We start from the raw sequence: 12,635 nt of genomic DNA, 5'->3' as shown, positions 1-12,635 counted from the left end.
TGCCTATAGTAGTTGATGGTTGCACTTATTATTTTTTTTGAATTTTTTTAAGTAAAGTCGGCAACACCTATTTCGAAAGAGAATAGAGGCCCTGTTTCGAAAGGGAACAGGGGCTTGTTCCAATGCATGGAGGAGAGAGGGCTTCGAAAGCCTTCTCTTCTCTCTCACTCGGCCCTATTCCGGCGGCCGTTGCTCACCATTGTGCTCTCCCTCCCTCCCTCTCTCTCTCTTTACCTTTCTTTCCTTCTACCTTTCCCCCTTCCTTTGCCTCTTTCTCTCGATCACGCTCTCCAACTCTCTCCCTCCCTCCCTCTCCCTCTCCCTCTCCCTCTCCCTCTCCCATCTCTTTCTTTTCCTCTCCCTCTTCTTCCTCTCCCCCCTTCCTTGCTGATTTCCCTTGTTGGTTCATGCCGGCACGACACAGGAGTGCACCGTACCGTACCGTACTGTAGGTCTACCAGCACGAGTGCTGGTTCCAGTACTGTAGATCTTGGGTCGGAGAATTTAAATAACACCTTCTCGTTAGCCTTTTAGGAAAGCTCTTGGATTGTTATAAGTGGTGTCAAAGCGAATCTGGTCCATGGTCCATATGAACTAGGGTACACTACAACATGGACTTTCTAGGATTGCTAGCTGATCGTGATGTTTGTGATTAGATTTGATGGTTAGCTTAGCAAGAACGCTAAGGCTTAAATAAAGGAGCACATGAGGACCCATGTAGGCATGTCCGGTCCCACATCGTAGTGTGTCGAAAAAATTTTAGGTACTTATACAGGATCAAGAAACCCAAACAACACCTTCCTGCTAGCTTTTTTGGGTGAGGTCGTGGGTCATTCCAAGCTTGCTTCACAAGTGAAAGCTATGACATAGAAACTCTAGGACAACTAATTGTGGAGGGTAAACAACATTGATAGAATATTAATTAGGATATATTTTTGAGATAAAATTAAAGATGGGAGATGGAGGTTACTGTATCCTTTAATAGATTTGCTAATGGCATTCAACTTTTTCCAAGCATTCCATTAGTACCATCACAAGTTAAATATTGATCGACAATCAATTTTAATTTTTGGAAACTCGAAGTATGGTGGTTGGCTGCAGGTCTACCAAATAAGAGCGGGAGCAACAGGAAAGTGACCATAGACCCATTAGCATTATTTGCTCTTTTCAATTATCTTTGGGAAGATTGTGAGAAGAAAATCAAGGGAAAGCTTGCTAATTTGAAATCATAACAGAAAAATGATGGATATTGTAGAATGATGGGACATATTTTGGGAATTTGCATGGAGAGACAATGTACCAGGGAGGAAGAAACATGTTTTTCTTTTGGAAGAAGAATTGAATTGACTATTGATTATCCTATCATCGTTCAATTTGTTGCAAAAAATGGCTTAAATGATGTGATGCAAAAAAGAAATAGGCTTTTGTTTTCTACAAAGATAATTTTTTTGATTGTCAGCATGTTTTTTTTTTCTACCATAATTTTTTAGGTGCAATTTTAGTCAATGATGAGGAAATTAAAGAAAGATGGAACCGTTATTTTGAAAAATTATTAAATTAGGATTCTACCAAAGAAAACTTTGTCGAAAAAGTACAGTCAGGGAGAAAAGGTTCTATTTGTACAATTCATAAAAGCGAAATGGAGATGTCTTTAGAAATGTGAAAAGGTAAGGCACTAGGGCCAAATAAAATTAAGGTTTGAAAAATCATGGAAGATATTGGCTCAAACTGGCCTGCTAACCTATTTATGAAATCATGAACATTAAGGAAATTATCAGATGATTGGAGGAGAAGTATTATAGTATCTGTCTATAAGAATAAAGGTTATTTTAAAACTATCCTAATTATCAGGGAATTAAGTTTATGAGTCACTCTATGAAATTATGGAAAAGGGTAATTGAACAAAGGTTAAGAAAAATAGCAGCTGTTTCAAATAACTAATTTGGATTTATACTTGAAATATCAACGATGGAGGGTAGATAAAAAAATATAGAGAAAAAGTCTGCGTTAGTTCTTTATTGATTTTGGGAAAGCCTATGATAAGATGCAATCAAAACTGATATTGGTGGATTTAAGAAGGAAGAGTGTATAGAAATGGTATATTTAGATAACTTAGTACATGTATGTTATTGCATCAATAAGGTTCGGAGTTGCTATGGTGTAACAAGTGTTTTTCAAGTCATAGTAGGCTTACACCAAGGATTTGCACTAAGCTCATATCTTTTTATATTAGTCATGAATGAACTCATATTTAAGATTCAGGAAAATATAATATCAATTAAGATTGATGAGCAAGAGATACTATAGAGCGACTGATTTCATTATTTAGGATCTATTTTACAAAATAATGTGGAGATGGATAAAGGTTATATGTAATAAACTTACAATTGGTTGGATGAAGTGGAGAGCTGCATTTGGAATATTATGTGATAGGCGCGTACGCCTTGGAGATTTACGGAAAAAATTTATAGAACAACAATAAGGCATGCAATGTTGTATGGCTAAGAGTACTGGGCAATAAAGAAAGCACATGAAAATAAATTGAGTTGGTAAATGAGAATATCAAGATGGATGTGTGGTAAAACTAGGAAAGATAAATTAAGAAATGAATATATTAGCGGAGTGGTAGGAGTTACCCAAATTGAGGACAAGTGATGGAAAGTTGATTGAGACGGTATGTATACACACACACACACATATACATATGTATAATACATACATACATAACAAGGATCTAAGGTAGCTCCTATAAGGAGGGGTACTTTAGTTTGTGTTGAAAGTTGTAAGAAATGTAGAGCTAGACTTAAATTAACATAGATGGAGGTTGTGAGAAAGAATATGGAGAAACTTGGAATAACATCAAACATGCCTTGGATAAAAATACTTGGAAAATGAAGATCCCCAATTCCCCATATGGTTGGAAAATGCTAGATGATTATGACTATGATAATGCTTTTAGTGCAGCTATTAGGGAAGCACTTGAACATCAAAGAAGGAATGGAGATGGTGGGGAAAGGACAGTTGAAAAGATAGCTAATTTAAGTTGATGTTTTGGAAGATGGTTGTAGTGTTTGATAAATTGTGTGGTCTCTCTCGCTCTTTTGGTGTTACTTTCATAATTGGACCAATACATTTTGTTTGGATGGGGTTTCTTTACTTTTTTTTAAAAAAAATATATTCGAGTGAGATTTTGAAAATTTTCCGACATTATACTATGTCGGTGCTTTCAAGAGGCCTTTTGCATAGATTGGGTCATAAGATTTGGCAGAAGTCACCTTTCACTATGCAACATAGACTTTTGTTTAATAAATTTGTAGGGATCAATGCCAAAAGCCCATTTAATCTAGATGGAGTTTCAATATAGTGCACATATATTCTACTTTCCTAACATCCAGATGTTTGTTGACGTGAACTATTGGACCACTTTCAACTCAAAGCAACCTTGTAGCGTTCTGTTTTTTCCCTTTAAGGGAAAACAACCTTGTAATGTAGAAACTGTCAAATTAATAATTAAATGGCTCACAAGCTCTCTGAGTTTGTTCTATCCTATAAGAATGTGACTTTGTTTTTTTATGCCAAAAAGGAAAAATCATATTATGCTTTAGAAATCTAACAATTGATATTAGCTGAAAAACCTAACACATTGTTGTCTGGCATCCATCTCCTTGTTAAGCAACCTTGAATATTAATTGCAGTGGTTTCACTTTGGGGGAACCAAATATTATGGACCAGAAACAAGTTATACATCGTCGGTGTTGGTGCACACACAATGGCTTTAGGTTTGAAGGTGCAATTGCTGATGTGCATGGTGCAGCTTTTAGCTTTTTGCATGTATTGTGCAAGTACAAAAATTAGCACAAATTGCATAGTTGGGCTGATGTGCCAGTACATTCTGTTGCATAGTTGGGCTTATGTGCCAGTACATTCTGTATTAGTTTGCGTATGTGATGTGGTGGCATGAGGTCTTGGCCTTTGATGCCTTCTAATAAGATGAATGATTTGTAAGTGGTTGCACGATGTCTTGGCCTTTGATGCCTTCTGATAAGAGGAATGATATGTAGATAGTTGTGATGACACAAGATTGTTGACCATAACATGTAGAACAGTGTCTACATATGGTGTTAATCAAGTCAAGTTATTAGAATTATATGCAACCTTATCCAGACTTGAATACTAAATCATGTAATTTCCAAATTGATTCAATAAGCTGATCGGCTCCAAATTTTGGATTGAAATTTGTCAACTTTTTATAATCAGTAATTTGCTTTTGAACAGTAATTAACTATTAACTCTAGTCATGCCCTCTTAATAATTGGCGCAGCCTTAAACTTTTTAGTAGCTTATGAAGATGGAGGTTTTTTCTGTAAGATTCAATTAAGTCTTATACTAATTGGATCTTATTGAGTCTGCTTCAACTTCTACTGTATTGATACTCAATAATGTCTGAATCTTGGTTTGAAATCCCAACTGACCCCCTGTATCTGAATTTGTGTATGCAATGGTCTCAACAGGGTTGCATATGGGTCAGAACTGTACCTCTGACCAACTTGTGACTTTATCTATGAATTTTGGTATTTGAAGGGAGGTTTAATTCCACGATCTTTAGCGTTAATAAAAAAAATTTTCCTATACAACATAACAATTGTTATCCTTGAAAGCCATTTGCTCCAAAGAAGTTAGCATCTTGGGTATTTGTTCTGCTTCTGAAAGTATTCTAACCATCTGAGACTTGACTGCAAGAAGCTCTAAGTAGTGTTATTTTAATCATTGCTGAGTAAAGTCATAAGCATGGGGTCATGAGACTAGAGGCTTTAAAAAGATAGCTAAAGGAACCAAATTTTAATTTAAAACAAGATTTCAGGGTAGATCATGGTTTTTACAGGCGAACACATATTGGTCACAATTCAGTAATGATTGAATTCAATAAATAACGGAGGGGGAAGAAGGAATACTACTTTTTTTTTATTTTTTTGGTTGTTACTTGTTTTTGATCTTGGAAACTTTCTAGGAATGCTTAACTTTCCACTGTTAGGACTTTGTATTCTCCATTAATCAGTATTTCAAATCATTAGGTCTTGATCCTACCAAATTTGAGCCTAAAGTGAATAGGAAATCAAATTCAGAATGCAGGATTTATGCTTGACCTGATAAACTCATCATTCCAATAATGCCCAACAATAGTTTTCTGCAGTAACATAATGTTTATGACAGGCTTTGATGATATAACCATAACTATGAAAATCAGGCTTTGACCCTATCCAGGCTTAGCTAGATGGATCTACATTTACCAAAAATTCGTATTAGAACAGCATCTGATGATTCAATTGAAACCGTTCCATCATAAAAAAAGGTGTTTGTTGTGCAGGTAAGAAGAGAACACCAAGTATTGCTAAGTTGAACTTAATTACCTGTTCCACCTGCCACATTGATCAATAGGGACTTTAACAAGTTATTGGACTTCATTTGTATTCTGATGATTCAGACTATTGTGCAGATATATAAAATCATAAACAACTTTTTTGCTCCTCATGAGTGTTGATGTGAATAATTTTTGGAGGTGCGTGCTGTCTTTTGGACCATTTCTTCTATTAGATAAATGTTAGAGCTCCATGTACTTTGCACATCTTTGTTTACTTTTTGTGTTCATGAGTGCAATATTCTATTTGGAAGGTGAGATTTGGATTATTCAATCTAATTTTTGCAGATGCAAGTGAATCTTGACCAAAAGTCATTGATTTAGTAGAATTTGAGTTAAGCCTACCTAAGCTAGGATTCTAATGTTAAATGCATTAGGCTGAGAGTAGCAGAATTGATGAGATCATGCTATTCAAATCTGAACACCAACATCACCAATGTAAGCTGGAACAGTTCAAGTGTGGTTTGTCTCTGAATCCATTCACCAAGGAAAAAAAAGAAAGTAATTATTTATGTCAAACTAGCTATATTTCTTAATTTGCCTCCTTTAAAAGTTGATATTGAAAACCAACTCAAGGTATTTGTTTATAATTTGTATGAAGTCCCAAGTGAAGCAAACAAGATTCATCATGATCTTGTGTTCTCACACATCAGAGATATTAGCAAATATTAAATTTAAAGAGCATGCGTTGTGGTCGTCAAGTCAATGCCTCAGATGCTTTTTGCTGTATTCGTTGCTATTTTTGCTGCCAATGCCAATGCCATATCGTCTACATACTTGATCAAATAAAAGAGGAAAAATTCAACATCAAATAAGTGATCCAATTTCTGGGAAGAATCTGCCACAAGGTTCCATAAGAAGCAGTTTATACACATATGTATAAATAATTAGGATATTATAATTACCTTGACATTTTTTGTGTCTGATGTATTATTGAGGTAAAGCATCAGCAACTGCCAGGAGTTTGATTTCTGTTATAGAATTAAATAAGAAGTGACCATAGGATTGATTTCTTAAGCCTCATTTTTGGGAGCAACTGTAGGCTTCTTCTCATGAAGAAAATTCCTTTGGAATTGAACAAGTAAACTAAACATTTTTCTCTATAAAAGGAAGGTGATAAAATAAGTTAAATATTCGACGCTCAGATTTCTCTTTTTCGTTGACATCCCAACCAATTTAGGGGGCAAAGTAGTTCCACATGCACAAGATCCAAAAGAATCCTTTAGTAAGCATGAAATACATTGCACAAAAACTTGTAGATACTATTCTCTCATTCAAAACTTTTTATTCTTTCAGATTGACTTCTTGAAGTAGTAGTTGCACTATGGCCATTGCTCGGTATCCAATCCCAACTTACCCACCAAATTATAACATCTGAAGGGATAGATTAAGAAGAAAAAACATAGAAGTAGGTGGTATAGATTAGAAGGGGATAGACCAAGGTTCATTGTACTGATGTATCCCATTATGTGTTAGGTGATTTGTGCTGATACCGAACCAAGTCTTGGTACGCTGAATCAACCCCCATACCAAGTGTACCGATAGAGTACTAGCCTGGTACTATTATGGGTTCTGGTACCAAGACAGCGAACCTTGGGAGCAACCACATGTCTCTCTTTTAGGTGAGTCTTCTCAATATTGCCTAGTATAGGAGGACAAAATAACAATGAAGAACATAAAAAGTGAGAATACTGGTGGTAGTTTATCATTGTCAACACACCTTAAGTTAGCCTACCATAAAGACCGATTCACTTTGATTTGTATAATAATAAAAATCCATATTAATGTGGTTTACAGAATGGGTTTAATGTGATGTATGTTATCTTTCAAATGATGGAAAAAAGATTCCAGCAAAATTTTAAAAAATTGCTTTGGTTGTGCTACTCAAAATGGAAGGTATGCAAGTATTATTATCGATAGTGTTATTTTTAAAAATGAGGTGTAGTTAATCGTGTGATCTTGACATTAGATAGAGGTCAAAACAATTAATAACTTATCTCCTAAAATGACAGTAAAAAACTAATAAAATTAGTAAAGTAAGTGGCAAAGAATCCATCACCTTGTTAAATTTTCTAAATTAAACAATATATAAAATGTTATTCCTAGAGTGGTTGCATGTGAAATTATCCTTTTGAGTTGATTGCCAAGTTTGTCCTCTCTTATGTGGCTCGAACCTCTATAGATTCTATAGAGGATGTGGTGTTGTCTTATCAGCAAGGTTTGTAGGGTTGTACCTCATGAGCTTTGACAAGTAGAAATGCATTACCCAATTAGTTTGCCTGTAGAGCAAAGAGTTGCACAAGTAGGCATAGGCATTACCTAATGAGTTTGAATCTCTCTAGCTTTTGAAATAACTAAAAGCTCTAGTTTTTCACTCATTGCATTCCATTTAGGTAGGTTCCACGAATCAAAATGGTTGTAGAACTCAAGGTTCACCAAATCGATATTGGAAGGCATATGACCGGCATGGTATGCCATACTGTATCGAACCGAATGGTACGAGGTGCACCGTATCATACCAATTCGGTACCAGTACCTAGTACAAGAGGCGTATCAACACTCAGTTCATCGAACCGGCCTCCGTACTGGCGTATCGACACAGTGACAGGTGGCATCGACACGGGCCCTGGTATCGAGACGGCATCCCATGCTATCCGACGATCTGTTTGGCCTGGTATGAGTCCATAACGTGTTGTTCTAGGACGAACAGAAATAGGGAGAGCCAAAGAGGGAGGGGGAGAGTGGGGAGAGAGAAGAAAAGAGGGGGAGGGAGAGAGAGGGGTGGTTGGAATTTGGGGAGAAGGGCCCCATGGATGTGGAGTAGAGCGAGATGGAGAGAGAGAAGGGGAGAGAGAAACCCTAACCCGGGCCTATGGGTAGGGGGTGAGAGAGGGAGGGGGCGAGGGAGGGGAGAGGGATGGGTGGCTTACCTAGGAGAGAGGGAGAGATGGCGGGGAAGCGGCGAGAGCAAATGCATGAGGGAGACGATCAAAGAGTCGAAGAACCGAACATGCTCCATTTTAACCCATTTCTAAGCATCGAACCGTCTCAGTCAGAAACCAGCTTGGTTTGGGATGCTTGGAACTACCCGGTTTGGGACGGTTCGATGGTTCATGGCAATACTATTCAACCATGTTAAATTGTCCCTTGTTGATGAGTGAGAATCACCTATGCGGACAATTGTGGTTGAATGATTGGAATCTAGTCAAAGAGATGCTTTGGTGATAAAACTACTCATGAAAAAATTAGAGAGCTAATAGCTTAGAGAGCGGATATTTAACTTTTTTCAATTTTTCTGCTTACTAAAATCCTCAACATACATACATGCTGTCATTTGGTGGAGCAATAAAAAATTTAGACACGGCTGTTTTCTTTTTTGTGTGTGGGGGATAATTGTGTTGCACTTGTACTACTCTTTTATGAACTAGACAGATTTTAACTCCTACTTAATGCTCCTACCTTGGTGAAACCTTAATTAGCAAAAGCGGGTATGTGTGTGGGTGCAAGCAAGTGGGTCTCTAGTTTTTTCTTTTTATTTTTTTATTTTTTAAATAAGGAAGAAAGTGTGAGGATGAATTTCCAGGAAGATTACAAAGTGAATGTGGCATCCTAAGGGGAATTTTCCTGCTATTATGGGAGACCCTGCATTTACACCCTCTCGAGACAAGTGGAGTCCATGTCGGTTAGGCCTGCAGGTTGCTGAGGGTGTGGAATTTGGTATATTGGAGATGGGTGCATCAAGGGTATTTGGTGATAATATAAAATCCTTCTCTAGAAGCTTCCGCAAAAAGGTATGCTGTTCGCCTTTCTCTTAAACCCTCATTTCTATTTCAAATGATAATTCAGGGTTAGGGTTTTTGTTTATCTGTGATCTCATCTTGGGATCCCACTTTCTGCTAATATCTTCATTCAATTTCCTCTTTTTTCTGCCTTTGCAGAACTTGCAGCCTTTCATTCTGTCGGTGCTTGGTACGATTCTTTTTTCATTGTTACTGGTTTTTCAACCAGTTCTTTCAATCTTCTTTTCATTTCTCCATTACTGTTTTTGAGAAAATATGCACCACCCTTTTTTCCTTTTATGTTTGAATTCTATTTATGTTCGTCACTAACTACTTGTCTTCAACTTTAATTCTTGCCACTCAGATATTGTGTAAAATGCCAACCTTAATCGTTTATCGCAAGCCATTTGGTTGTCATCTTTTAATCTCCATGCAAAATTTTCAGACATCCTGTTCTGACATTGAAAATCATTGCCAATTTTTGCCTTTGTTATTTGTGATCTTCGGTTAGTGTAGGTTGTAAAGAATCTAAAGAGATTAATTACAGGGGTTGATTGTTGTTCTTGATTCACTTTTATTTCCTAATTACAGGTCTAACCACTAGATAATTTACTTTGTTTTATAAGTGTAACTACTCTTATTGCCTTATAGGTCTGTGAGGAGATTGACCTGTTCTTCTAGTTCGGGGTAAAAAGGATTGTATGTTATTTTTTACACTTTCTTTATGTTGGATGTTAGGTAAATCATGACATTTTCAGACGACGAGGAAACTGTACCGGAGTTTGTCACAGATTACTATTTTTTGGATGATGATGAGTCTGCAATCTCGTTCACAGACTTGCCTATCCAGTTTGATAGTGCAGAAGAAATGAATGCCACTAATAGGAAAGCTTTTCTGAGCGGAGTCACTGAAGGAGGCCCACTGAAAGTTTATATCCAGGTTATTGCCTGGAGATTAGATATAGGAGATGATCAGCCCAAACTCATGGCGCTTTCTAAAGAAGAGAAATGGATAAATCTTCTCAAACCTAGGAAGAGCTATGGGGAAATGATCAGAACAATATTGATCATCTTCCAGTTTCTTCATTTTCTGAAGAAAAAGCCACGAAAATCTGTGAAGAGCCTTCGAGCTCATCTATGTGAAGTTTTTGGGTGCGCTGTTACTCTGTTTTCACTTTTAGTTTTTTTTTCTGAGTTTTGCAATTGCTGTTCAGATCTCCGAGATCTTGAAAGTTGCTCTTACCATGCAGGACATTTGCGTTCAAACATTTTAAGAAAGACTTTAGGGAATATATTTCCCTTATTAAGCTGTTCATTGTGAGAGATGACACACTAGCAAAAGCTCCGGTATGAAAATCATTATTGATTGTGAATATTTCCATAAGATTATTTATGTTGCAATTATGTTCTTTCTAGATTTGTTAAAAATATGCTTATGCGGTAATCTTATATCTACGAAAGTTCCAAAAAGTAATAACTAAAATGGTAACCATACACTAGGGGCATCTTTTTTGGATCCCTAGGATTGTTTGTGGATGATAGATTTAGAACTGTTCAGTTAGACTTTTTATTGTTATTCTTAAACTTCAGCTCTGGTGAACCTGCACTTGTTGGTGCAGCTGTGAATACGTTTGATCCAAATCTCTAAATGCCTCTCTATGTTGTAGATCTAAGTATTGATAAATAGAAAATAAGATACTAGTCTAACCATGATTTGATCAAACATCTGAAGAAGAATCTTATCTATTAATTTATTTTCTATAAGGAATACTCCAGGAATAAATTTGACTTCTAAGGATTCTCCACCAATCAGATGAAAAGCATTAGATATACATGGATCCTGCATTAGTTTGGAAAGAGCTTTCCTTTATACTCCAACAGCAAAAAAGATTTATGAATAGCCCTGATCCTTACATCTAAATCAACTTATATCGTGTAGAATATGTTTCATATAGATCTATTACCTGCATGACTTAAACTATAAGCTATCTCTTTTTTTTCCGCTTTAAGAAGACTTTCTTGTTTCAATTAAATGGCAATACAACTGAATCAGTTATTATAATAAGATAAAGATGTGCCTGTGAACTCATATCTATGTTGAAGTTTAGCATAAAACAAAATTTGACGTTAGATCCTATTTTCTTCTAATAGGCGCAATTTTGACTGTTCTTATTGATGGGATGTTTCTGTTGGATTGTGTGATTGTAACTTTTTTATGGTTGTAGGATGGCATTTCTGTTTTTTCCTTTTTTGTTAGTGTTAGGATGTCATATCTTGATGAGGTGGTTTTCTATGCTCTAAACGTAATTTATAGTTTTGTTTGAAATGAAGCATTTATGCTGATTTTTTGGTTGATTGTTTGACTGAGCAAAGCTAACATTGCTTTGACCTATTATAGATGAAAGCAGACTTGTTTCGATGCATGACTTGAATGAAACTATTTGAGTTTTGCGTTGCAATGTCCTATTTGTTTATCTCTCAGGAAGGTTTGTGGTGTATCTACCTGGACTGACTTTTTAAGATCTATTGCTCAGTCATGGTTGAATCTAATATTCAATTAGGGCCTGCTTGGATGCCCCAATAAGCTGTCAACCATATATACCATATATGGTCGATATTAGGAAGACGTTTGTAGGGAGTTGGCGCGGGAGAGCGAGATTTTGCCCCAACAGGGGGCTTTGGTTCCTAAAATCACTTTTTAGATGAAATCGATTGTCTTTATGTTTTGTGTTTATCTCATCTACAAACTCCAGATTGCTTTCCGCACTACCACTGCAGCCTCTTTATCCGAAAAGTTTGGTTGGATGGGGTCTTATATGGGATAGCTTGTTTAGGCATCCAAACAAGCCCTTAGTCTTATACTTATCTTCATTTAGGGATTGCATATCCCATTATTATTTAGTTTACTTCCATAGTTGCACTAGTGATTTCTTATAATCCATGTTGGTTTGGACTTGCAATCTCCTCGTCTTCATATGACTTTAATTTATGATTTCAAGTGTCGCCCATGAGTTGATTACCATAATCCAAAATTTGAACTTGATTGAATCTTGAAGTATGTGCTACATAATCTATCACAATATTACTAAAATTTAAGTTCTTCGAAACCATATGATTCAATAATATGTAACTAACTATATGTTACAAAGCAACACATTTAAGAACAATATCTACTTTACAACTTAAACATATTTTCTAATTTATACCTTTAATCGTATAATTTAATGTGAAAACTGTGTTCATTGTGTCGCTTTGCTAGTCACTAGATCCAAAAGGCAACTTCAAGCAACAAAGGCCCCTCCTTCAAAAGGCCCATTAGACTCACTCACCTTTTCCTCAGAAAAACATATGACTTAAACATAAAACAAATCAAATTATCACTATAAATCAATTGTAGGTTAACTGAAATAAAGTGAAACCAAAAGCTTCAATAAAAAGTT

At 36.1% G+C, this 12,635-nt stretch overlaps 1 protein-coding gene across 6 annotated transcripts in view; it reads left to right on the top strand.

The window, feature by feature from the left end:
* Positions 1-12,635, top strand: part of LOC103713594 (protein ENHANCED DOWNY MILDEW 2-like) — a 33,086-nt gene that overhangs the window by 2,491 nt on the left and 17,960 nt on the right. For 2 of the 6 annotated variants that reach the window (XM_008800579.4, XM_088718738.1), the window contains exons 2-3: positions 9,934-10,347; positions 10,446-10,542. The exons of 1 other annotated variant lie outside the window; for it this stretch is intronic. In XM_008800579.4, the coding sequence (XP_008798801.1) occupies positions 9,941-10,347; positions 10,446-10,542 (504 nt within the window). In that variant the 5' untranslated portion in view covers positions 9,934-9,940. Of the gene's footprint in view, positions 1-9,075; positions 9,208-9,354; positions 9,386-9,933; positions 10,348-10,445; positions 10,543-12,635 lie in introns of those variants that run through there. 3 more of the 6 variants (XM_088718735.1, XM_088718736.1, XM_088718737.1) reach the window with 3 other exon arrangements.

Source organism: Phoenix dactylifera, chromosome 3, assembly GCF_051530095.1.
Source record: "Phoenix dactylifera cultivar Ajwa chromosome 3, Ajwa_hap1_PhDact_Kaust_v1.1, whole genome shotgun sequence".
In the NCBI taxonomy this organism is placed as follows: domain Eukaryota; kingdom Viridiplantae; phylum Streptophyta; class Magnoliopsida; order Arecales; family Arecaceae; genus Phoenix; species Phoenix dactylifera.
Note: the sequence above shows the minus strand (reverse complement) of the source record. Positions and strands in the feature narration are given on the sequence as shown.